The following is a 24882-nucleotide window of genomic DNA, read 5'->3' on the forward strand; positions in this document are numbered from 1 at the left end:
TTGATGAAAATAATAATAATAGTAGTAGTAATAATAATAATAATAATAATATTTATATCCTGCCCATCTGACTGGGGTGCCCCAGCCACTCTGGATGGCTTCCAACATATCTAAAAACATGATAAAACACTAAACTTTAAAAAACTTCCCTATACAGGGCTGCCTTCAGGCAACTTCCAAAATTTATATAACTACTTATCTCCTTATTTGGGGTCACATAACTGTACCCAGTACTTTTTTCTGGGGGTACGGACACCCCTAAAAATTTTGTGAATCTTTGTACTTTTGTCCATTCAACCGTATTTATTTCCCCCGATTTGAACTATAAAACGGTGATTTTCTCAAGTCAAAAGTGAGAATACCCCTAAACATTTATTATTGTTATTTTTTAGGAAAAAAGCACTGGCTGTACCCGCCAATATTTCTCGGGTGAAAATAGGGATGTCCTAAGGAAAAGCGGGGTGCCCTTCTGCAAATCCGGGGCTGTCCCTGGAAAACAGGGCCAGGGGTTGCGACAGCTCCCTCTGTTTCACGTGCCTTGCAAAACGAAATTTCAAAACACCTTTTCCCCCCGTAAGAGGAAGCGAGCAAAGAAAGGGGTGGTGGTCATGTCCGGTTTGTGCAAAACTCAAGCTTGCTTGCTATCTTGGGTGGGATGCAAAAACTGCCCTGCCTTCTTTGAAAGTGCTAACGGAGAAATCAGAGGGCTCCCTTGGGCAAAAAACAAGGACACCAGCCAGGAATACCAGAGCAAAACAGCAGCCAGTAGGCTTGGTCTTTATTGAAGACGGTCGCGACAGGACTCCCACCTGCCACAAGGTGGAACAAGATGGAAGCCCCGAACAAAAGGGCCCCCAAACTTTTATTAGCTGCTAATCCCCATGTTAAGGTAAAAGGTAAAGGGACCCCTGACCATTAGGTCCAGTCGTGCCCGACTCTGGGGTTGCAGCACTCATCTCGCTTTACTGGCCGAGGGAGCCGGTGTACAGCTTCCGGGTCATGTGGCCAGCGGGACTAAGCAGCTTCCGGCGAACCAGAGCAGCGCACGGAAATGCCGTCTACCTTCCCGCCGGAGCGGTACCTATTTATCTACTTGCACTTTGACGTGCTTTTGAACTGCTAGGTTGGCAGGAGCAGGGACCGAGCAACGGGAGCTCACCCCATCGCGGGGATTCGAACCACTGACCTTCTGATCAGCAAGTCCTAGGCTCTGTGGTTTAACCCACAGCGCCACCCACGTCCCTTAATCCCCATGTTACACCCCCCAAACTACATCACTCATACATCACAGTTACATCATGAAAGGGGAGGTCTGGTGGCCATAATCTGAGCATCCTGGACCCTGCCCCATGGTTCCTCTTGTCCTCCACCAAACACCCATCAAGTGTTGCAAAAAAAGATATTTACGTTTCCCTGTTTCCCAGCCAAGAGAATCACAGCTTTTTGTCTTCATCTGGGTTTGTTATTTCTGGAACGGCTACCTGTCTGGCACTCAGGTATCAGAATACCAGGGATTATCACTCAGGCAGAGGGGCTGCTGAGGAGCTGAGCTCACCTGTCTATATGAATTTCTGAAGTTTCCCCAGTGAGCCAGTACATAGATACATCTATCAGTGAATTCTTACATTTGGTATTGTGCAGCAGAGGCCCTTTGAATAGATAGGAAGAAACTGTGATGTTTTGTGGGGACAAATCGCAAAAGTCACAGAAGCGATTGTGCTGATTTTGGTAGTGGGCTGCATGTGCATGACATCTGCTGGAGGGGCAAAACCCCCCAACCTATACATAATTTCCTGCAACAAAAGCATCTTCTGAGATTTTACTTGCAATTCTTTGATTTGGGGGGCGGACGGTGGACCTAGATTTCGCAGCCGCTCCAAGCCAGCCGCTCAGCTGTGCTGTCACAAAGAGCAGCCTGTTCCCAGCTTTGCTGTGGAAGCTGTTTCAACTTGTTCCTAACCCCGGGAATGTGGGGAAGGGTGGGGAGACGAATGGGTGGGTGGGGAGGGAGGGAGGGGGCCTCCCTGGCTAGGCGTCCCCCCCTCTGATCTCATCGGCCAGGCATCCTGGCCTGGCTGCCCTCCTCTGAGGTTAAGAGGCCTGCTTTGAAAGCCCCACTTTAGCCCAGACTGTTTAAAAGGAGGGGGGCTGGTCTGCTTTTAATTTGCCTGTTGCCCCGATCCCTCCCTCGCCCTCTACAGTAGCAACCCGCCCCCCCTGCAAGCCCCTTAGAGAAATCTGAGTGGCTTTCTTGTTCCTTAACCGATGAGACCGGCGGGAGGCTGGAATCATAGAATTGTAGATGCACAAGTGAAATAATTAGAATGACACGGTCTATATCATGGTATATCAAGGCAGGAATCTTTCGCCCAACATGGGGATCAAACCCACGACCCTGAGATTAAAGACCCTCCAAGTGTCCCTGTTTTCCAGGGACAGTCCCGGATTTGCAGAAGCCGTCCCGGTTTCTGATTTCGTCCCGGAACATCCCGCTTATCCTTAGGACGCCCCTATTTTCGTCGGCAAAATGTTGGAGGGGATGGAATAGGATGTCCCTATTTTCAGGGGAGAAATGTTGGAGGGGATGGAATAGGACGTCCCTATTTTCAGGGGAGAAACGTTGGAGGGGATGGAATAGGACGTCCCTATTTTCATCAGAGAAATGTCAGCAGGGATGTCTCTATTTTCATCGGAGAAACGTTGGAGGGGATGGAAAAGGACGTCCCTATTTTCAGGGGAGAAATGTTGGAGGGGATGGAATAGGATGTTCCTATTTTCAGGGGAGAAACGTTGGAGGGGATGGAATAGGACGTCCCTATTTTCAGGGGAGAAACGTTGGAGGGGATGGAATAGGACGTCCCTATTTTCAGGGGAGAAACGTTGAAGGGGATGGAATAGGACGTCCCTATTTTCAGGGGAGAAATGTTGGAGGGGATGGAATAGGACGTCCCTATTTTCAGGGGAGAAATGTTGGAGGGGATGGAATAGGACGTCCCTATTTTCAAGGGAGAAATTTGGAGGGGATGGAATAGGACGTCCCTATTTTCAGGGGAGAAACGTTGAAGGGGATGGAATAGGATGTCCCTATTTTCATCAGAGAAATGTTGGAGGGGATGGAGTTATCCAGCCCCTGAGTCAAGGAGATAAGTAACAACAAAACATTTAAAGACCTCCCAAGTCAGCCCTCTACAGGGAAGGTGTTTTTGTTGTTGTTAATGTTTATTGTTTTATTATGTTTTTATATATGTTGGAAGCTGCCCAGAGCGGGATAGACAATGACAACAACAACAACTGAATAGGACATGGCTATTTTCATCATAGAAATGTTGGAGGGTATGAGATTAAGAGCCTCATTGCTCTACCAAGCGAGCTAGCTTATTCATTGGGAGGACAGGTGAGACAGGTGGGACTTACCTGGAGAAACCATCAGGGATTGAACCTTCTGCAAGCTAGGCAGATGGAAGATCCCTTCTCCCAAAATTTCCGCATTTTGCCAGGGCAGCAGACGCACCCCTCCTCGGGGAAGTTCGGGGAATTGCAGAGGTGGAATTCAAACCCACGGCCCTAGAGCCTCAACACGCACCATCGACTGACCTAGCCCAGATCAGGCCTCGATTTGGTAGCGTTTCCAGGAAAGCTGGGTTTCCGTCTTGGCAAGCTGTCGCAGTGGATGCCGTCCTAGAAGAGGCCTGAGGAATGGATTGTGTTTGTGTCCTGGGGAGGAGACCCGAGGGCCAACTAGAGAAGTCTCGAGGGCCACATTGGGCCCTTGAGCTTCCTCACCCCCTCCAGCTTGTCCAGTTCAGGAGCTGAGCAGGATGCCGTTTATTATTATTATTATTATTATTTATACCCCGCCCATCTGGCTGGGCTTCCCCAGCCCCTCTGGGCGGCTTCCAGAAAAATATTAAAATACTGTAATACATCAAACATTAAAAGCTTCCCTAAACAGGGCTACCTTCAGATGTCTTCTAAAAGTCTGGTAGTTGTTGTTCTCTTTGACATCTGGTGGGAGGGCGTTCCACAGGGTGGGTGCCACTACCGAGAAGGCCCTCTGCCTGGTTCCCTGTAACTTGGCTTCTCGCAGGGAGGGAACCGCCAGAAGGCCCTCGGAGCTGGACCTCAGTGTCCGGGTAGAACGATGGGGGTGGAGACGCTTCTTCAGATATACTGGACCTCAGGCTTTAAAGGTCAGCACCAACACTTTGAATTGTGCTTGGAAACGTCCTGGGAGCCAATGTAGGTCTTTCAGGACCGGTGTTATGTGGTCTTGGCAGCCGCTCCCAGTCCCCAGTCTAGCTGCCGCATTCTGGATTGGCTGTAGTTTCCAGGTCACCTTCAAAGGCAGCCCCACGTAGAGCGCATTGCAGCAGTCCAAGTGGGAGATAACCAGAGCTGTGTTTTTGTTGTTGTTGTTTTATTATTATTATTATTATTATTAATTATTATTATTATTATAAAAACACACTCAGTTTCACCCCAAGCACCCCAGTTCCTGAGCACACGCCGTGTACCTTGCAGGCGATTCGAATGCCGCCCACCAGGCGTCTGGCAAGGAACGGCTTCCCCCCCACCGAAATCACTCGCTGGCACAGACACCAGGTGCTGTGTCTGAGGAACTGTCGGGAAGAGAAGCATGGCGTGGGCATCTTTCTCTTTCTCCCTCTCCGCTGATATTTGCTGAATTTGCCTCCCTTTCCGAAAACACCCCCTGCCATCATATGGGGGCAACCCACCTGCAGTCCCCCTCAGTCCCTGCTAACACCCCAACGGCGATTTCCTTGCATTATAAATTGCATTTAACTGGCACACAATATATGCCCCCTGCAAAAGCAAACAAACCCCATTTTATCCACATTAGGCAGCCTCGCGAGCTCAGGGTCCAGCGGCCAAGAATCTTGGGGGGGGGGTGTCCTTGGGGGCCAGTCAGGCTGTCTCTCGGCCAAATCGCGCCATGCGCCTGCGCAGATACGGCGTTTCAGGTTGCGCTCTTTTCATGTTGCGAAGGGGCTTCCGGAACGGATCCTGTTCGCAACCAGAGGTACCACTGTATAGGTGTGTGGGGGGGTTGCCCCTCCAGCAGATATCACGCACATGCAGCCCACTACCAAAAACCAGCACAATCGCTTTTGTGACTTTTGTGATTTGTCCCCACAAAACACTTCGTCGCAGTTTCTTCCTATCTATTCAAAGGGCCTCTGCTGCACAATACCAAATGTAAGAATTCACTGATAGATGTACCTATGTACTGGCTCACTGGGAAAACTTCAGAAATTCATCTAGACATGTGAGCTCAGCTTCTCAGCAGCCCCTCTGCCTGAGTGATAATCCCTGGCCTCCTGATACCTGAGTGCCAGACAGGTAGCCGTTCCAGAAATAACAAACCCAGATGAAGACAAAAGGGTGTGATGAACTTGGCTGGGAAACAGGGAAATGTAAATATCTCTTTTGTTCCACTTGATGGGTGTTTGGTGGAGGGCAAGGAGAACCATGGGGCAGGGTCCAGGATGCTCAGATTACTGCCACCAGACCTCCCCTTTCGTGATGTATGAGTGATGTAGTTTGGGGGGGTGTAACATGGGGATTAGCAGCTAATAAAAGTTGGGGTTCTCTTTTGTTCGGGGCTTCCATTTTGTTCCACCTGGTGGCAGGTGGGAGTCCTGTCGCGACAGTCTTCAATAAAGACCATGCCTACTGGTTGCTGTTTTGCTCTGGTATTCCTGGCTGGTGTCCTTGTTTTTTGTCCGAGGGAGCCCTGAGATTTCTCCCTTAACAGAAGGGACCCACGGGTCATCCAGTCTGACCCCGGCAAGGCAGCAATCTCAGCTGAAGCATCCCTGACACATAGCCACCCAACCTCTGCTTGATAACCTCCACCATCTCCCGAGGGAGACCTTTCCACTGCGGAAAAGCTCTTAGTGCCGGAAAGCCCCCCCCCCAAATGTTTAGCCGGAATCTCCTTTCTTGCAACTCGACGCCATGGGTTCGAGTCCTGCACCTCAAGAGCTACAGAAAGCAATCATGTGACAGCCTTCCGACCCTTCTCTGATCCTATGACTTAAGGTAAAGGGACCCCTGACCATTAGGTCCAGTCGTGGCCGACTCTGGTGTTGTGGCGCTCATCTCGCTTTACTGGCCGAGGGAGCCGGCGTACAGCTTCCGGGTCATGTGGCCAGCAGGACTAAGCCGCTTCTGGCGAACCAGAGCAGCGCACGGAAACACCGTTTACCTTCCCGCCAGAGCGGTACCTATTGATCTACTTGCACTTTGACGTGCTTTCAAACTGCTAGGTTGGCAGGAGCAGGGACCGAGCAACGGGAGCTCACCCCGTCATTGCGGGGATTCGAACCGCCGACCTTCTGATCGGCAAGTCCTAGGCTCTGTGGTTTGACCCACAGCGCCACCCGCGAGGGGGCTGTAAAGCTGGGATTTTCTCGCAAGCCGGGATTTGGAGCTGAGAGCAGCAGAGAGAGATGTGAACACGGGTGGGCGATCGCTGGGTATACAGGGGGGCGTCAGAAAGAACACTTCTGTTTGTCCCATGTTTTTTGTGTGTGAGCGTGTGGGCAGGCGAGAGACGGCTGTCCTCCTGCCTATGCGCTCGCCTCGTGTCAGATGGTCTGCAAACCTGGCGCCCCACTTGAAATGGGGGTGGAGGAGTGGGAAAGGAATGCACAGCTCAATTCATTGCACCCAACATTTTAAGAAGGATGTTGGAAAAGATCGACCTGTTGGAGATGTAAAAAGGAGGAGGGGGTCATACTATCATATGTGGTGGACTTGTGTAAAGGGTTTAATTTTTTATTATTATTTGCTTTGGAAAGGAGTACCCCCTGCAGTCTGATGTGGTCTCGGGGTCAGCGTTTATAATTTCCGGGAACAAACAGACCCTCCCCTCCCTCGATTCAGCACCAAAGCACAGGGCGTGTGCAAGAGAACTTTTCCATGCGCACAGACAAGACGCGCACGTGTGCACTTCTCTAAGCGTGCCAGAGGCAGGGGAGATCCCACATCCCTCCTGCCGTAAAAGGAGGGCTTTGCGGCTGGGGCCCTCCCTTAGCGCTCTCATCTTTTGTTTGTTTGAGTTCAGTTCTGCCTCGCCACATTTGGCACAGGAGGAAGGCCTCCAAATGACGTCAAGCGCGCCGAAACCTGCAGTGCGCAGACAGCTGGCCTCTTCCACCCCCCCCTCTCTGGGGCCTTTGCCTGTGCAACTGCGCACGGCTGCTTCCTCTTGCCGGCCACAAAATTGTCGCTTCTAGAGAACCCTGGGGCTGCCGCTTCAGCCGAGCTGAGCTGCCTCAGAGACCTTTCAAACCATCGCCTCCTTCGCTGAGGTTCCCCATGCTCTGCTTCTCCCCCGTAAGAACGCCCTGGTGCTGGATCAAGCCAAAGGCTTGCGACCATCACAGCCCAGCACCCGATTCTCACTGTGGCCGGATACCCCCAAAAAACATTGAAATTGAGGTAGACTGCCCCTGGCCTGCGAGGTTCCATCAGAAGTTGTTGTTGTTTAGTCGTGTCCGCCTCTTCGTGACCCCCTGGACCAGAGCACACCAGGCCCTCCTGTCTTCCACTGCCTCCCGCAGTTTGGTCAAACTCATGCTGGCAGCTTTGAGAACACTGTCCCACCATCTCGTCCTCCATCGTTCCCTTCTCCTTGTGCCCTCCATCTTTCCCAACATCAGGGTCTTTTCCAGGGAGTCTTCTCTTCTCATGAGGTGGCCAAAGCCTTGGAGCCTCAGCTTCAGGATCTGTCCTTCCAGTGAGCACTCAGGGCTGATTTCCTTCTGAATGGAGAGGTTTGATCTTCTTGCAGTCCATGGGACTCTCAAGAGTCTCCTCCAGCACCAGAATTCAAAAGCATCCATTCTTCGGCCATCAGCCTTCTTTATGGTCCAGCTCTCACTTCCCTACATCACTACTGGGAAAACCATGGCTTTGACTATACGGACCTTTGTTGGCAAGGGGATGTCTCTGCCATTGCAGCACTCCAGCTGTTCAGCTTCTGGTTGAACCCAGAGCCTTTCTGATAATTGCAGCCCAAGCCTTCACTGGTAAACCACAGAGTGTGTGGGGTTCTGCTGCTACCTGCTGCCAGATGCTGCAGGAAACTCTGTAGCTTTTTGAAAGAGGGAAACAGACACATAGAAAGAGAGGGAAAGGGAGTAATTTGCCATTGGAGCTGACAACCGGCGTATCCTAGCCCATGAGTACTAGAGGCACAATTCTCTAATTCTCCCTGAGCCATAAGAGCATCTCTCCCCTCTTGCGGTTTCCAGCTAAGGAGCAGAGGCCTTGTGGCTGGTAGCCATCGACAGCCCTCCCTCCCGCAATGAATTTGTCCAATCTTATTTCTAAGCCACTCGTGTTGGTGTCCTGTGGCAGGGAGTTCCACTGTCCAACTACATGCTGCCCTGTGCGAGGTTTTCCCATCTCTCATCAAGCCGTCCCAGTGGCGTTTCCCTCATTTTTTACACAACATGTCCCTTCCCTAACTCCTTTCTCAAATCACCTGCCACCCACAATCCAGCATTGCCTGAGCTCTGCGAGTACAGATTTCTCCCGATCAAAGGGCAGAGTGTTTGAGGACCAGGACATTCACCGGGAAACCAAAACGCTTGTTTACAAAGCTATTGCACTACCAAGTTTACTGTACGCTTGTGAAACAGGGACCACTTAAAAAATGCCATCTCTAACTCCTCGGAAGATTCCTTCAACAGTGTCTGCAAAATATTTTACATATCGCTTGGGAAGACAGGCGAACTAATGCCAGTGTACTGGAAGAAGCAAAGATCACCAGTGTTGAAGCGATGATTCTTCAACGTCAACTTCGTTGGACTGGTCATGTTGTGTGGATGCCTGATGATCGTCTTCCAAAGCAACTGCTCTATTCCGAACTTAAAAATGGAAAGCGTAATGCTGGTGGTCAACAAAAGAGGTTTAAAGACTCTCTCAAGGGAAATCTTTAAAAATATAGTATAAACACCGACAACTGGGAAACACTGGCCTGTGAGCGCTCCAGTTGGAGAACAGCTTTTACCAAAGGTGTCGTGGGCTTTGAAGACACTCGAACTCAGGACGCAAGGGAGAAACGTGCCAAGAGGAAGGCACGCTTGGCAAACCCTCACCAGGATCAACTCCCACCTGGAAACCAATGTCCCCACTGTGGAAGGACGTGGGGATCCAGAATTGGCCTCCACAATCACTTACGGACTCACTGTTAAGACCGTGTTCATGGAAGACAATCTTACTCGGCTACGAGGGATTGCCAAAGATGAAAGCAAGAAACACCCACAGCCCCTTCGGGCTTCGGGCCCCTGTGTTAAGTTTTCGCCTGCCCCCAGATCGCAACCGCTCTCTCTCGTCTTGAAAGGCCTACAAGCTCCACTTCCTGCCGTAACATTCGCCCCCGTGAATTCTACTTCTGCTTTTTTCCATTCGGCCCCAAACAACCTCCCTCTTCTCTCACAGCTTTCTTCCCTCGCTCGCCCGCGCCAGTTAGGATGTTGGTGGACGTTCCGTTGCAGCCAGCCGAAGGCACCCAAACCAAACTGGCCATAGGAGTTCATGCGCATTGGTGACTCCAAGGCTGGATTGCTGCAATGCGCTCTCTGTGGGGCTTCCCTTGCAGTCCCAATTGCCTTGGCAGCATAAAATGCCAACAGCCTTCGGACGAAAAGAGGGGCATTTCTATCCTATCTCTTCTCAGTCTCCAGGTGAAACAAAGTCACCCAGGATGTTCCTTTCAACAGATTACTGCCTCCATGAGAACTAGTGGCCTGTACCCTCCAACATTTATCTGATGAAAATAGCAATGTCCCATTCCATAGTGATAATTTTACTATTTATACCCTACCCATCAAGGGACGCGGGTGGCGCTGGGGGTTAAACCACAGAGCCTAGGACTTGCTGATCAGTAGGTCGGCGGTTCGAATCCCCGAGACAGGGTGAGCTCCCATTGCTCGGTCCCTGCTCCTGCCCACCTAGCAGTTCGAAAGCACACCAGCACAAGTAGATAAATAGGTACCGCTCCGGTGGGAAGGTAAACGGCGTTTCCGTGCGCTGCTCTGGTTCGCCAGAAGCGGCTTAGTCCTGCTGGCCACTCCTAAAAAGTAAGGGGAAATGTGTGTGTGTCTTACGGAGCGAATGCAGGCTGCGCAGCTATCCCAGAAGCCAGAACAGCAAGAGGGATTGCTGCTTTCGCTGCGCAGCGATCCCTCTTGCTGTTCTGGCTTCTGAGATTCAGAATATTTTTTTCCTTGTTTTCCTCCTCCAAAAACTAGGTGCGTCTTGTGGTCTGGTGCGTCTTATAGAGCGAAAAATACGGTATTTTCCAAGCACATGCCTTTTCCCCCCATGATCCGACAAGCATGGAATAATTTTTGGGTGTGATTCAGGCTCTCAAGGAAACACTGGCCAGGGAGGGCTGGGGAGAATTATTGTTTTCGACTTCCGCCCTGCAAGAAAGGTGTGAGTCAAACCAAGCACCAAAAGGTCACCTGGCAGTCAGGAGGGAAGGAAACAGGTTAGGTAGCTTTGCTCGCTGTCGTCTCACCCCTGAACAGGCAGCTGCTCTCTGGCTCTGACAGGGTTAACCGGAAAGCTGTTCTGGCTCAGCCATTTTGATTTCCCAGCATGCCCCGATGAGGCGCTTAGGGGCATTGTGGGGGATTTGCTGCCACATTCATACATTTTTTCCCCAATTTTTAAAAATTAATTTTCCAAGTTTATAACAAATACAACACAAAACATATAAAAAGAAAAACAAACATATGAAATTTCTTCCAATCGAAATCCAAATTAATTCCCATTATTAAGCGACTTGCTCAAATCCTTCCTAACTGATTTTCATTAAATCTCATTTTAGCAATTTTCCGATATTCGCTCTATAATATAATTAACTAGTTCAAATTACTAACTTCCTTTCTTTTCATCATAACCTCAACCCGTGGTATTATACAATTCAACATACTTTAATCCTAAACCAATTTAATACTTGCAAGTATTTCCACTTATGTTATATTATAATATTTAGCTAAATATTCAATAATAATAATAATAATAATAATTTATTTATACCCCGCCCGTCTGGCTGGGTTTCTCCAGCCACTCTGGGCGGCTTCCAACAAAACACTAAAATACAATAACCTATTAAACATTAAAAGCTTCCCTAAACAGGGCTGCCTTCAGATGTCTTCTAAAAGTCTGGTAGTTATTTTTCTCTTTGACATCTGGTGGGAGGGCGTTCCACAGGGCGGGCGCCACCACCGAGAAGGCCCTCTGCCTGGTTCCCTGTAGCTTTGCTTCTCGCAATGAGGGAACCGCCAGAAGGCCCTTGGCGCTGGACCTCAGTGTCTGGGCAGAACGATGGAGGTGGAGACACTCCTTCAGGTACACTGGGCCATTTAGGGCTTTCAAGGCCAGCACCAACACTTTGAATTGTGCTCGGAAACGTACTGGGAGCCAATAGAGGTCTTTCTGGACCGGTGTTATGTGGTCTTGGCGCCCTCTCCCAGTCCCCAGTGTGGCTGCTGCATTCTGGATTAGTTGCTGTTTCCGGGTCACCTTCAAAGGTAGCCCGACGGAGAGCGCATTGCAGTAGTCCAAGCGGAAGATAACCAGAGCATGCACCACTCTGGCCAGACAGTCTGCGGGCAGGGAGGGTCTCATCCTGCGTACCAGATGGAGCTGCCCTGGACGCAGAACTGACCTGCGCCTCCATGGACAGCTGTGAGTCCAGAATGACTCCCAGGCTGCGCACCTGGTCCTTCAGGGGCACAGTGACCCCATTCAGGACCAGGGAGTCCTCCACACCAGCCCGCCCCCTGTCCCCCAAGAACAGTACTTCTGTCTTGTCAGGATTCAACCTCCATCCATTAGCCGCCACCCGTCCTCCAACCAACATGGAACCACAAAGCTTTGGTGCTCAAGGACAAGGGTGCTCCTGAGCATGTACAGGGTGCAGACACTCCCTCACCTCAACCGCAGGTCTGGGAGGAACGCATAACGCCTCAGAGAGGATATCCCGTGCCGGGAAAGGGGAAAGAGGAAGACACGAGGTGGGCGGACATGAAAAATGCCTCTCCTTGTAACCAGAGGCCCCGACCAAACAGGCCTGTGGGCTGTTGCCACGGCATGGGCGCGTGGGTGCCACAGCCCTGGCTTCTGAGAAACAAGAGGCCAGGATTTCCCTTCTTTGGGCGCGAGGGGCTCTGTGTGGTTTTCGCACTCGACGCCGCACCTTTCGGTGGCTGAGGCTCTGAGGCGTCTCTTGCCGACGTCCGTCTCAGCTCGGCTGAAGGCCCATTTAGCATCCTGTTTTCTTTCAGCAGGCAAACAGAAAAACCCACCAGCAAGGCAACAGCTGCCGGGGGCCCTGTTAATTTAGACCTCTGCCTGGTGCACCAGACCCTTAAGATTTCCGCGTGGTCAGCGCAGACATTGGTGAGCTACGTAGGACTTGCCGATCAGAAGGTCGGCAGTTCGAATCCCCGTGACGGGGTGAGCTCCCGTTGCTCGGTCCCTGCTCCTGCCAACCTAGCAGTTCGAAAGCACGTCAAAGTGCAAGTAGATAAATAGGTACCACTCCGGCAGGAAGGTAAACGGCATTTCCGTGCGCTGCTCTGGTTCGCCAGAAGCGGCTTAGTCCTGCCGGCCACATGACCCAGAAGCTGTACGCCGGCTCCCTCGGCCAATAAAGCGAGATGAGCGCCGCAACCCCAGAGTCGGCCACGACTGGACCTAATGGTCAGGGGTCCCTTTACCTTTAAAGGACCCCTGGATGGTTAAGTCCAGTCAAAGGCGACTATGGGGTTGCGGCACTCATCTCACTTTCAGGCCAAGGGACCTGGTGTTTGTCCGGAGACAGCTTTCTGGGTCATGTGGCCAGCAGGACTAAGCCGCTTCTGGCACAATGGGACACCGTGATGGAAACCAGAGTGCACGGAAACACCATTTACCTTCCCGCTGCAGTGGTACCTATTTATCTACTTGCGCCGGCGTGTTTTCGAACTGCTAGGTTGGCAGGAGCTGGGACAGAGCAACGGGAGCTCACCCTGTTGCAGGGATTCGAACCGCCGTCCTTTCGATCAGCGAGGCTCAGTGGTTTAGACCACAGCGCCACCGACACTCACAATAAGACAGCTTCATTGTTTTCCCAAAACAGCTCAGTTGGTTGAGCATAAGACCGTTAATCTCAGGGTTGTGGGTTCGAAACCCAAGTTGTGCAAAAGATTCGGGGTTGGGCTAGAGGACCTTAAGGTCTCTTGCAACTCTACAACCTGGCTGGGTGCTGATGAGGTTGGGAGAAGCCCCCGACGTTCCCCAGCTCCCGTTTGATGTGTTCATTGAGCAGATGCGTTAAGGCACGGGTTGCAAAACCCCAAACTGCAGAGAAATGTGTGCAACTCCCCCAGCTCACGTTCTCCTTCGCCTTACTGGAAATGCCCACACATCTCAAGAAAACAGTCATTTGGGCCCCATGCGAAACAGCAAAGTTGGCAGGTTTCACATTTTCGGCAGGTCCAGAGGCCCCAAAAAAGGCCAGGTTAGATTGGTGCAACCTGTTATTCATAGGGCTGCCTCAGAAGATGGTTCGGAAACTCCAGCTGGGTCAGAATTTGGAAGCCGGGTTGCTTATAGGGGCAAGAAGGTTTATTATAATAAGCAAAGATCACCAGTGTCTAAGCAATGATTCTTCAACATCAGCTTCGTTGGACTGGTCATGTTGTGCGGATGCCTGATGATCGTCTTCCAAAGCAACTCCTCTATTCCGAACTTGAAAATGGAAAGCGTAATGCTGGTGGTCAACAAAAGAGGTTTAAAGACTCTCTCAAGGCAAATCTTTAAAAATGTAGTATAAACACCGACAACTGGGAAACAGTTGCCTGCAAGCACTCCAGTTGGAGAACAGCCTTTCCCAAAGGTGTCGTGGGCTTTGAAGACACTCGAACTCAGGACGCAAGGGAGAAACGTGCTAAGAGGAAGGCACGCTTGGCAAACCCTCACTGGGATCAACTCCCCCCGGAAACCTATGTCCCCACTGTGGAAGGACATGGGGATCCAGAATTGGCCTCCCCAGTCACTTACGGACTCACTGCTCATGGAAGACAATCTTACTCGGCTGCGAGGGATCGCCAAAGAAGTACTAGTATTTATTTTTTAGATCCCACCCATCTGGCTGGGTTTCCCCAGCCACTCTGGGTGGCTCCCAACAGAATATTGAAAACACGACAAAAGAGCAAACATTAAAAACTTCCCCGAATAGGGCTGCCTTCAGATGTCTTCTAAAAGTCAGATAGTTGACATCTGATGGGAGGGCGCCACCACCGAGAAGGCCCTCTGCCTGGTTCCCCGTAACCTCATTTCTCGCAGGGAGGGAACCGCCAGAAGGCCCTCGGAGCTGGACCTCAAGTGTCCGGGCTGAACAATGGGGGTGGAGATGCTCCTTCAGGTTTGACCATATTCCCCCATCCTGGCCCAGCTGCAGTTTCTGGGGCCCGATTCAAAGTGCTGGTTTGGACCTTGAAAGCCTTCACTGGCTCAGGACCACAATACCCCCGGGACCACCTCTCTCCCTATAAACCAACCTGGACTCCGAAATCGACACCAGAGGCCCTTCTTTATGTGCCTCCTCCACAAAAAGGGCTGGAGGGCGGCAACACAAGAACAGGGCCTTCTCTGCAGTGGCTCCCCGTCTGTAAAATGCTCTCCCCAAGAAAAATCACCTGGCACTTTCATTATACACCTTTAGGCACCAGGCAAAAATATTCCTCTTTAACCAGCCCTCTTAAATGTGTTGTTGGAGGGGATGGCGGATTATTGGTTTGTTGTTATTTGTGTCTTTTGTACTGTCATGTTGCAAACCTCCTGGATTTCTGCTAGATGGAGGTCAGCATACAAATGTAATAATAAAATAAATAACAATTATTATACCTACTCAGCGGTCTGCCCCATGGACTTCAGCTGTCAAATAGGTCTATGTAGCATTGATGCCCGATGTGCAGAACCATTTGAAAACCTCCTCCAGTTGAGCTGAGGTGTGTACACCCAGGATAGTTCTTGCACATGCTCAGTTGACTGCTTCAGTGAATTGGGGTACAGAGGATTTGCTAGCACAGGGAAACCAAACAGGTAATGCTCAGGTCGGGTGACACCCCCCAACCCACCCCTCTCATCCATAAAATATGAAAATTCAACTTGTGGCGGGCGGGGGGGGGGGAGTGGGGAATGATTTCCTTGCATTTTAAGCCGCAAATATGTACATAGCCTCAGTGAGGTCAAAGGGGGTTACATGTATATAAAATCGCATCCTTAAGCACTCAAGACAGATGCAAAAAACTGCAAATTTTGCAATCCTCCCCAAATCTTGGGTGAATTTGGCTTGTTCTATCCCAGCCCCCGTGACCGGCGCTGTGGGTTAAACCACAGAGCCTAGGACTTGCCGATCAGAAGGTCGGCGGTTCGAATCCCCGCGATGACGGGGTGAGCTCCCGTTGCTCGGTCCCTGCTCCTGCCAACCTAGCAGTTCGAAAGCACCTCAAAGTGCAAGTAGATAAATAGGTACCACTCCGGTGGGAAGGCAAACGGCGTTTCCGTGCGCTGCTCTGGTTCGCCAGAAGCGGCTTAGTCCTGCTGGCCACATGACCCGGAAAAACTGTCTGTGGACAAACACTGGCTCCCTCGGTCAGTAAAGCGAGATGAGCGCCGCAACCCCAGAGTCGGCCACGACTGGACCTAATGGTCAGGGGTCCCTTTACCTTTACCTTATCCCAGCCCCCGCAACCTGCAAACTTGCATCTCGTTTTTAAACATGAAATAAGGTGATTTAGGCTAAAAAGTGTGGCTCAAGCAATCTTTATTTTGTGTTTATTATTTTTAAACCATTTTTAAAAGTTTCTTTTTTTTAATACAGGTAACTTAAATGAGGTGATAAAACAGGTCTACGTATTCCCCCCCTCCCACATTCTTCCAACACACACACATACACTCAAGCACACAGAAGAGAGTTATGTTGTAATGCTTTTGGCTCTTATTTTGTTGTTTTATTATATAGACTTTATTTTGTGTATTTTTTTTAAAAAAAACCTGAACCAAAAAACAAGACACACGCAAGGGAGGGGGGGCTGGGGAAATGCACAATGGGGGGGAGGAATCGATAAGATTACACTCACACACACCATACAAAAAAGTAGTAACATTTAAATATATAATTAAAAAAACAAACACATTTTCTTTAAAAAAAAAATTAAAAACCCGCTACAGCGTCACATACGAAAGGAACTTCACATCTAGGGGAAGGAAACAGGAAGTGTAATGACACTATTTCGCCAGTGGGGGAGCAGCTTTCTTTCCCTCCAGCCAATGGGAGCTCTACCACCCGGATGGTGGGCGAAAAGGCTAGAGGGCTGTGGCGGTGGGTTTGGGGGCGGCTGCGCACCTTTTTAGAGACGTAAAAGTTATATTTTTTTGGAGGGGGTGTCCTAGCTAGCTACAAATGATTTGGGCAGGGTCAAGGGGAAGGCGATGAACTCAAGTTGCGTTGCCAAAATTGCCTTTTGCAGAGGTATTTTGGGGCTAACTCTTTAGGATCAGCCTAGGCTGGCTGGGAAAAAATATCTGGAGGAAGCGGTTTTTGGATTTCTTCCATTTGCAGGCGGAGGGGAAGATACACAGCTCTCCTTTTTTAAGAGACGCTAGACTGAAAAATGACCCATGCAGATTTATTTGGGGGGGGGGGAGAAAGAAGGCCCATTGACAGAGGTCACAGCCATACAAATAGTCTGGGGTTTTTTTCTCCCCAGAGTGTGTTGGCATCTAATGGCTCCCGGTTCCAACCAGTGCAAAAAATCCCAGTTTATCAGCATTTTGGGGTTCGGTTTCAGAGGCTGGGAAAATTAAAAACGTATGAATTTAACGCACTGGCAACCAACACAGAAAGGAAATTCAGGAAGTCGTCCGGGGCCAGAGACACCCTGGCCCACATCGCAGCATGGATATAGCTCAGCTGGTTAAGTAAAGGACCCCTGGATGGTTAATCCAGTCAAAGGCGACTATGGGGTTGTGGCGCTCATCTCGCTTTCAGGCCGAGGGACCCGGTGTTTGTCCGGAGACAGCTTTCCGGGTCATGTGGCCAGCAGGACTAAACTGCTTCTGGCGCAATGGGACACCGTGACGGAAACCAGAGTGCACGGAAACGCCGTTTACCTTCCCCCTGCAATGGTACCTATTTATCTACTTGCGGTGGCGTGCTTTCAAACTGCTAGGTTGGCAGGAGCAGGGACCGAGCAACGGGAGCTCACCCTGTCGCAGGGATTCGAACCGACGACCTTCCGATTGGCAAGCCCAAGAGGCTCAGTGGTTCAGACCACAGCGCCACACGCATCAGCTAGCTAGAGCCTGGTGCTGATGATGCCAATGTTGCAGGTTCGAATCCCCGCATGGGACAGCTGTATATTCTTGCCTTGCAGGGGGTTTGGGCGAAATAATCTTTAGGGTACCTTTCCAACTCTACGATCCCCCCCACAATGTCTCTCTGGATTTTCAAAAGCAGTGCTAAGGGCTAAGACGACCCCTTTTTAAATAGGGCGCCAATTTGATGGCTTGACCGGAGGATCACGGATTCGGCGTAAGGCAAAGAAAAACCAAAAATGGCCAAACTTATGTGCAAACAATTCCAGAACGAGGCACTTGCTTCTAAAGTTCAGTCTGCTTTTTATTCCCCCCCCCCCCGGTTATTATTATTATTTTTATAATGTACATTGGGGCAGCATGGTAGTGTTAGAATGTCCCTGGATTCAAACCTAATTCGGCTGCTTCGGTAAAAACCTCCAAGTGTCTCCTTACGGAACGTAACTGTGTGAACACACACATACACAGGTCTCGATTCAAGGACGTGGGAATGGTTTCGTCTGACACACAGAGACATACACACTTTGAAATAAAAGGGGGAAATCTCCAATGGAGGAAAGTCTGTCCGTAACTGCCCCATTTCTATCAGAGTCCAACCCTTTGCAAGAGGGTAAAATATCATCTCCCAGCTGTGCCCCTTCAGTACAAAATTCACCAGAAAACTTTGCAAGGCACAACCAGCTTTCAACTGGTTCGGATGTCCTGTTCTGTAGAATGGAGGCGAACCCCCGCAAAGTCTACAGACCCCCTGAAATTATTGGAGCAGCTGTTTCCGTGAATCGCAATGGGCCGTACTCAGACAGATGGGGCAGGACGCAGATCAGGGTTTGCAGATGCAAGCCTTTATTTTACATCCACATTGCTGGAAACTTTTAAGGTCTAAATCCGAAGTTATCCTAAGTGTATTCCCACCCTCCACCCCAATTTATGTTAAGCTCCTATTGCTGACATTATCTCTCTCTCTCACACACACAAACACACTGTGGTTGCTAGATTTGCACAAAAAAAGGAGGGGGACACACAAAAAAACACACTACAGCCTATGAAAAATTACTGGCTCAGATCATTGTTAAGTCTATAAATAATATTTTTCTTTTTCTTTAAACCCCCCCCCCCAAGTATCTAAATAAGCATCACTAGATACTATTTTATGTCACTAAATCTTTATTTCCAAAAGCGAGCACGCGCACACAAACACACACAGAGAAGAATCTGATTTTAGGGGGAGGAGTTCCTGAAAAAATAATAATAATATTGGTCTCTACAACGGGGAGGTTACGTGTTTTCGATTCCCGCTCGGACGCGTGCGTTCTATCTGCGGAGGGAGGGGGCGCTTCCGCCGCGCAGTGGTAAGCGGATATTCCGGATTATTGTTCCGGGGGTTATTCCGGATTATTGTTCTGGGTTCTGCCATGCTAATATCCTGGGAACATCGTCAAATGGGGAAGGAATTGGGTCAGCAGCCCAGAGCGATGGAGTCACAGGGAGATGACTGTACCACGAGGAGGAGCTATAGAGGATGGTGGCGGAGTGTTTTGAGTGTACACTGGTGAGGAGGGAGCTTTGGGCGACACTGAGCAACGGTTTTGAGGTTCCTCTGACCCCCCAGAGGGTTGGTCTAGGGAGACATGTCTCGCCTTGCAAAAACTCACACCTATCTCCCATCGATAGAAGAATGGAGATAAAACGCCCAGCGGCCTCTAATTTTTAATGCACGCAATTAAAAAAAAAATGCAGCAAAGAAATGCAAAAAAATACAAAACAGGAAACTCTCAAGAGAGGAAAAGGAAGCCAGGATGAGGTCAAGATGGGCGTTCTCCCTGCCCTGATTGTGTTTTTTAAAAAAAATATGAAAAAAACCCAACACCAGGCTTCTACCACTTCACAATTCACACCTCTAAAGTGCATGGAAGGTTCCTGGAAATGCAGACTGGGTGGTGGTGGTGGGGAGGACAAGCGCTTTGATTTGACAGGACTGGGGAGGGAGGGGGTCGTCGAAATGCTATATTACTTAAGGATGCGGGACAGGGGGGAGAGGAAGAGAGACAAGGGATAGACACACATACATGCACACATCCTCTTAAAAAAATAATAATAACCAACCCCCCCCCACAAAAAATTCCAGAATCTGGGCCCTCCCCTCCCCTCCTCCTGACAAATGCACAGCTCTTTCCGTTAGCACAGAAACCACCCAATCCATTCAGAAGAGAGATAAACTTTTAAAATAAAAAAGGGCAAGCTTTCAGTATTTGTTTTTTTAAGGAACGAAACAGTCTCCAATTTTTCGGGAGGTACAACCAATTCCATAGGCAAGCGAGCAGCATTCGACACATACCCAAAAACAAGGGTTCGTCCTCTCCCCCCCCCAACTTTCCCCGAAATTAACGAAACCAGGAAAACCAAGAGGTTTGTAAAGACCTCCTGGGTTTCCGCACATCTCAAAGTCCAGCTCCTTTTTCCCCTCCTCCCTGGCTGGGGTCAGTCTTCCCTTCCACTCGTCGTTCTAAGGCAGCTAGCTGTTCGAAGGATCCCCCTCCTTTTCAAAAAAAGAACCGCGAAATGAAAACGAGGGGGTGAAAAAAACACACACATACACACCCGAGAGAGAGAGAGAGAAAACCGAATTTTTAAAAAATAAAAAGTTCCTTTCAAGTTCACTTTTGGGAAGCAAAGTCTCTTTCTCGCTCCATCCCAAACCACTTCAAAACGAAAAAAAGAAGAGTTTCGAAAAGAATAGAAAATACTGTTCCAATCTGCCTGTGGAGATTTCCGTAGGGCTGGTCCATCTGCCGCGATCCAATAAACGTTGTTGTTTTTCGTGTGTGTGTATCTTGTTTTCTAAAAGGATCAAAGCACCCAAGGACTTTGCTCGCACGGACCCAAAAACGTATTATTAATTATTACTAAATGGTCTTTTCTCCCCACCCCTGGTTTCCCGTTCGACGCCCCCTCCCCCCCCAAAAAACTTCGGTCTCTTCGTCCTCCCCTCCCTGCGGTCTTGGTTTTTTGTTTTTCCTTTTATGCTACAACAAATTCGGATTTCATGTCCGCTTTGACTTCCGGTTTCCACACAGAGTCTTCGAAGTCTAGGTCCAGGCTCCCTTCGCTCGACATGCTACTGTTGCTGTTCGTGCGGCTGGACTTGCGGTTGGGGAGCCAGTGGTATGGGGCGCGGGCGTCGCGGCGCGCTTTCCGGCGCAGCCGCTTTTGCTGCATCAGAAGCTGCAGGCGTTCCACTTTGCAGCGGGTGGCGCGGTTCTCCGTCTGCCGCAACCGGTCGCCTGCGAAGGAAAAAACACAGAGACGTTAAACGAGGCGTCGGAAAACGGGGGCTTGCCAAAATAAAATGGGGGGAATTTGGAGAAATCCATGCAAAAAAACCAACAATGCTATTTCCCCGTCTACCAGCTTCTTTTATCTGCGGTCCCAGAATCCTGCTGGTCTAAGTGATCAGGAGACCCCAGAGATAGAAGCAATGTTTTTTGGGGGACAGGGTCCTGAATGGGGTGGCTGTGCCCCCGAAGGACCAGGTGTGCAGCCTGGGAGTCATTTTGGACTCACAGCTGTCCATGTTGGCGCAGGTCAATTCTGTGTCCAGGGCAGCTCCATCTGGTACGCAGGATGAGACCCTCCCTGCCCGCAGACTGTCTTTCCAGAGTGGTGCATGCTCTGGTTGTCTACTGCTTGGACTACTGCCATGCGTTCTACGTGGGGCTGCCTTTGAAGGTGACCCGGAAACTGCAACTAATCCAGAATGCGGCAGCTAGACTGGGGACTGGGAGCGGCCGCCAAGACCACATAACACCGGTTCTGAGAGATCTGCATTGGCTCCCAGGACGTTTCCGAGCACAATTCAAAGTGTCAGTGCTGACCTTGAAAGCCCTAAACAGCCTGAGGTCCAGTATATCTGAAGGAGCATCTCCACCCCCATCGTTCTACCTGGACATTGAGGTCCAGCTCTGAGGGCCTTCTGGTGGTTCCCTCCCTGCGAGAAGTGAAGCTACAGGGAACCAGGCAGAGGGCCTTCTTGGTGGTGGTGCCTGCCCTGTGGAACACGCTCCCATCAGATGTCAAGGAAATAAACAATTATCTGACTTTTAGAAGACATCTGAAGGCAGCCCTGTTTAGGAAATTTTTAATATTTAATGCTGTACTGTTTTTAACACTCAACTGGAAGCCGCCCAGAGTGGCTGGGGAAACTCAGCCAGATGGGCGGGGTATAAATAATAAACTATTATTATTATTATTAGGGACTCGGGTGGTGCTGTGGGTTAAACCACAGAGCCTAGGACTTGCCGATCAGAAGGTCGGCGGTTCGAATCCCCGCGACTGGGTGAGCTCCCGTTGCTCAGTCCCTGCTCCTGCCAACCTAGCAGTTCGAAAGCACGAAGTACAAGTAGATAAATAGGTACCACTCCGGCGGGAAGGTAAACGGCATTTCCGTGCGCTGCTCTGGTTCGCCAGAAGCGGTTTAGTCCTGCTGGCCACATGACCCGGAAGCTGTACGCCGGCTCCCTCGGCCAGTAAAGCGAGATGAGCGCCGCAACCCCAGAGTCGGGAACGACTGGACCTAATGGTCAGGGGTCCTTTTACATTTACCTATGTTTTTTATACAGCACACCACCCCGGGATACTTTGATGGGAGGACAACCTACAAATTTAATAAATAAAGCAAAATAGCTTGCAGCTCTGTCAAGAAACCCTCTCCTTTCTCACCAAGATGGGAGGCAATAAAAATAAAACTAGGGCATTCAACACCCCAATGCCCTAGGGGGTGGTGTGTGCATGTGGGGAGAGCAAAAACGCAGGCGCGCAGGGTGTGCGCCAGCCTCGAAATGGAGGACTTTCCATCACCTCAGCATGGGGGAAAGCATCTGTGGAGAACCAGGACCCCGTTTCCATGGCAACAGAGACAGGAAGCCCAAGGAGCATCAAAAAAACAATGGCTCTCTTGCACACTTCTTCTTTTTTTTAAAAAAAAATGTATTTTCTCTCTCTTTCTTCTCATTCTAGCTCTCTCGCCTCGCCCCCCCGGAGGGTTTCGAACACTTCCCGTCTCAGAGGAGAGAACAAGAAGTCACCCCTGACTCCGTGCCTCCCACTCGCTGCCGTCAACATTGGTGCCTTTTTCTCTATCTAACCCCCCCCCCTTTTCCGCGGCTTTGCAATAGCAGCCCGTGGGCGGGAGAACAATTGAGCGGGTTTTTTTTTTTTTGCAAGAGCCGGGGGGGGGGAGAGATGGAGGTGCCAGAAAACGGCGAGGTTGGGGGGGGGGAAGTGAAACGAAAAAGGGAGCCTTGCGACAACATTATATACATTTATATCTCACTTTTCCTCTGAAGAACGCAAAGGTTTTCTTTTTCTTGCGTGCGTGCAAATGGTCGCCCCCCCAGGCTGTTTGCAGCCTTTTTAAATCCTCATGTCCTACCTTGCATGGGGGGGGGCAGTGATTTTTTTCTGGGGGGGACACACACACACGCAGGGGTACGCATACCCCGAAACGTTTTGTGAATCTTTTGTAGTTTTGTCCATTTGCTGTATTTGTTTTCTGCAAAATGGTGATTTTCTTGAGTGGAAATGAGAGAATGTATTTTTTTAAAGAAAAAAAGCACTGTAGAGGGGCCCCCAAGAGTCAGCTATTATTATTATTATTATTATTATTATTATTATTATTATTATTATTATTAGTCCAACCCCCTCCAATGCAGGAATATTCAGCGCATATCGAACCTGCAACCGTCTTGTTTTCAGCACACACTCAAACCCGCTGAGCTATCCACCCCGCTGGCTAAGAGTCCCGGATTAGGAGCCGGGAGAGTTCAGGGTTCGAATCCCGCCCACTGCCCACGAGCGACTTTGCCAGGAGGGTCCGCCATTCATTCTCTCTGTCCCCCCCTTAAAGGAATCAAAGCACCCTCCTCATTGCAGAACCAGGAAGGCAAAAGCCAATGAATAGCCGAGCCGCCGATTCCACCCCGGTGCCTCAGTTCCCCCCCGTGTCAAATTACGTGGGGGGAAGAGACCAAAGGAGAAGAAAAGATTGAGCGATGCGCACTAATGAGAGCGAAAGGGAAGCAGGAGGCGGAAGTTATGCGCCGCGCTGGTGACAGGCAGAACATAATCTGGGGGCGGTATTTATTCTAGAGGAATCCATCCGAGGAGACCACGATTGCACTAACGCCTCCAGATGAGAGAGAGGGAGAGAGACTGACTCTGTGGACAGGATGAGGACGACAAGACATGCCCACCCCCCCCCAGCAAGAGAGTTTCATAATTGGGGAGGTCTATTCAACAATCCCGGGAGGAGACTCTTGAGAGTCCCATGGACTGCAAGAAGACCAAACCTCTCCATTCTGAAGGAAATCAGCCCTGAGTGCTCACTGGAAGGACAGATCCTGAAGCTGAGGCTCCAAGACTTTGGCCACCTCCTGAGAAGAGAAGACTCCCTGGAAAAGACCCTGATGTTGGGAAAGATGGAGGGCACAAGGAGAAGGGGACGACGGAGGACGAGATGGTGGGACAGTGTTCTCGAAGCTACCAGCATGAGTTTGACCAAACTGCGGGAGGCAGTGGAAGACAGGAGTGCCTGGTGTGCTCTCGTCCAGGGGGTCACGAAGAGGCGGACACGACTAAACAACAACATTCAACAATCCACGGGGTTTCAAGTCGGCCTCAACTCTCCCTGCAATTTTTGTTTTTTAAATTAGAATTAAATCAAGGGACGATCGCTATTCGTTGTTTTTATCTGTTGCATATCAACCTGGCAAGGGACGCGGGTGGTGCTGTGGGTTAAACCACAGAGCCTAGGGCTTGCCGATCAGAAGGTCAGCGGTTCGAATCCCCGCGACGGGGTGAGCTCCCGTTGCTCGGTCCCAGCTCCTGCCCACCTAGCAGTTCGAAAGCACATCAAAGTGCAAGTAGATCAATAGGTACCGCTCTGGCGGGAAGGTAAACAGCGTTTCCGTGTGCTGCTCTGGTTCGCCAGAAGCGGCTTAGTCCTGCTGGCCACATGACCCGGAAGCTGTACGCCGGCTCCCTCGGCCAATAAAGCGAGATGAGCGCCGCAACCCCAGAGTCGGCCACGACTGGACCTAATGGTCAGGGGTCCCTTTACCTTTACCTTACTAGAGAACATGCAAAAATGTTTTCATCAGGGTGATCTCTCCGGGACAAAAGCCATCTGCAAACTAGCCAAGGTTTCCCATTTAAATGGTACGTCCCCCCCCAACCCCCGCGCACGGCTGCTCTTTTTTTGCCCCACTTCCTTCCGCATTTTTGGTCGGCAACTGGCGACCTGTCCCCACAACCCATCCCCACCAAGACGTAACACATCAGCCGTCAAAAAAAATTTATGGTTCAGAAACGGGGGCAAGAAAGGAAGGTGACCTGTTTTCGAGCAGCGAGGAGAAAAAAATAAAAGAGAATCTAGGAAACGGGGGGAGGGGGCTTGCTCCCTCCCTCGCCCCCTTG

General features: G+C 50.3%; 1 protein-coding gene across 2 annotated transcripts in view; it reads right to left on the reverse strand.

Annotated features, from left to right (window-relative positions):
• Positions 1 to 20020: 20020 nt before the first annotated feature.
• Positions 20021 to 24882, reverse strand: part of MIDN (midnolin) — a 44960-nt gene continuing 40098 nt past the window's right edge. For both annotated transcript variants that reach the window (XM_053372781.1, XM_053372780.1), the window contains exon 8: positions 20021 to 20693. In XM_053372781.1, coding sequence (XP_053228756.1) covers positions 20431 to 20693 — 263 coding nt within the window. In that variant the 3' untranslated portion in view covers positions 20021 to 20430. The remainder of the gene's footprint in view (positions 20694 to 24882) is intronic.

The sequence above is a fragment of the Podarcis raffonei genome, chromosome 18, assembly GCF_027172205.1.
Source record: "Podarcis raffonei isolate rPodRaf1 chromosome 18, rPodRaf1.pri, whole genome shotgun sequence".
Lineage (NCBI taxonomy): Eukaryota > Metazoa > Chordata > Lepidosauria > Squamata > Lacertidae > Podarcis > Podarcis raffonei.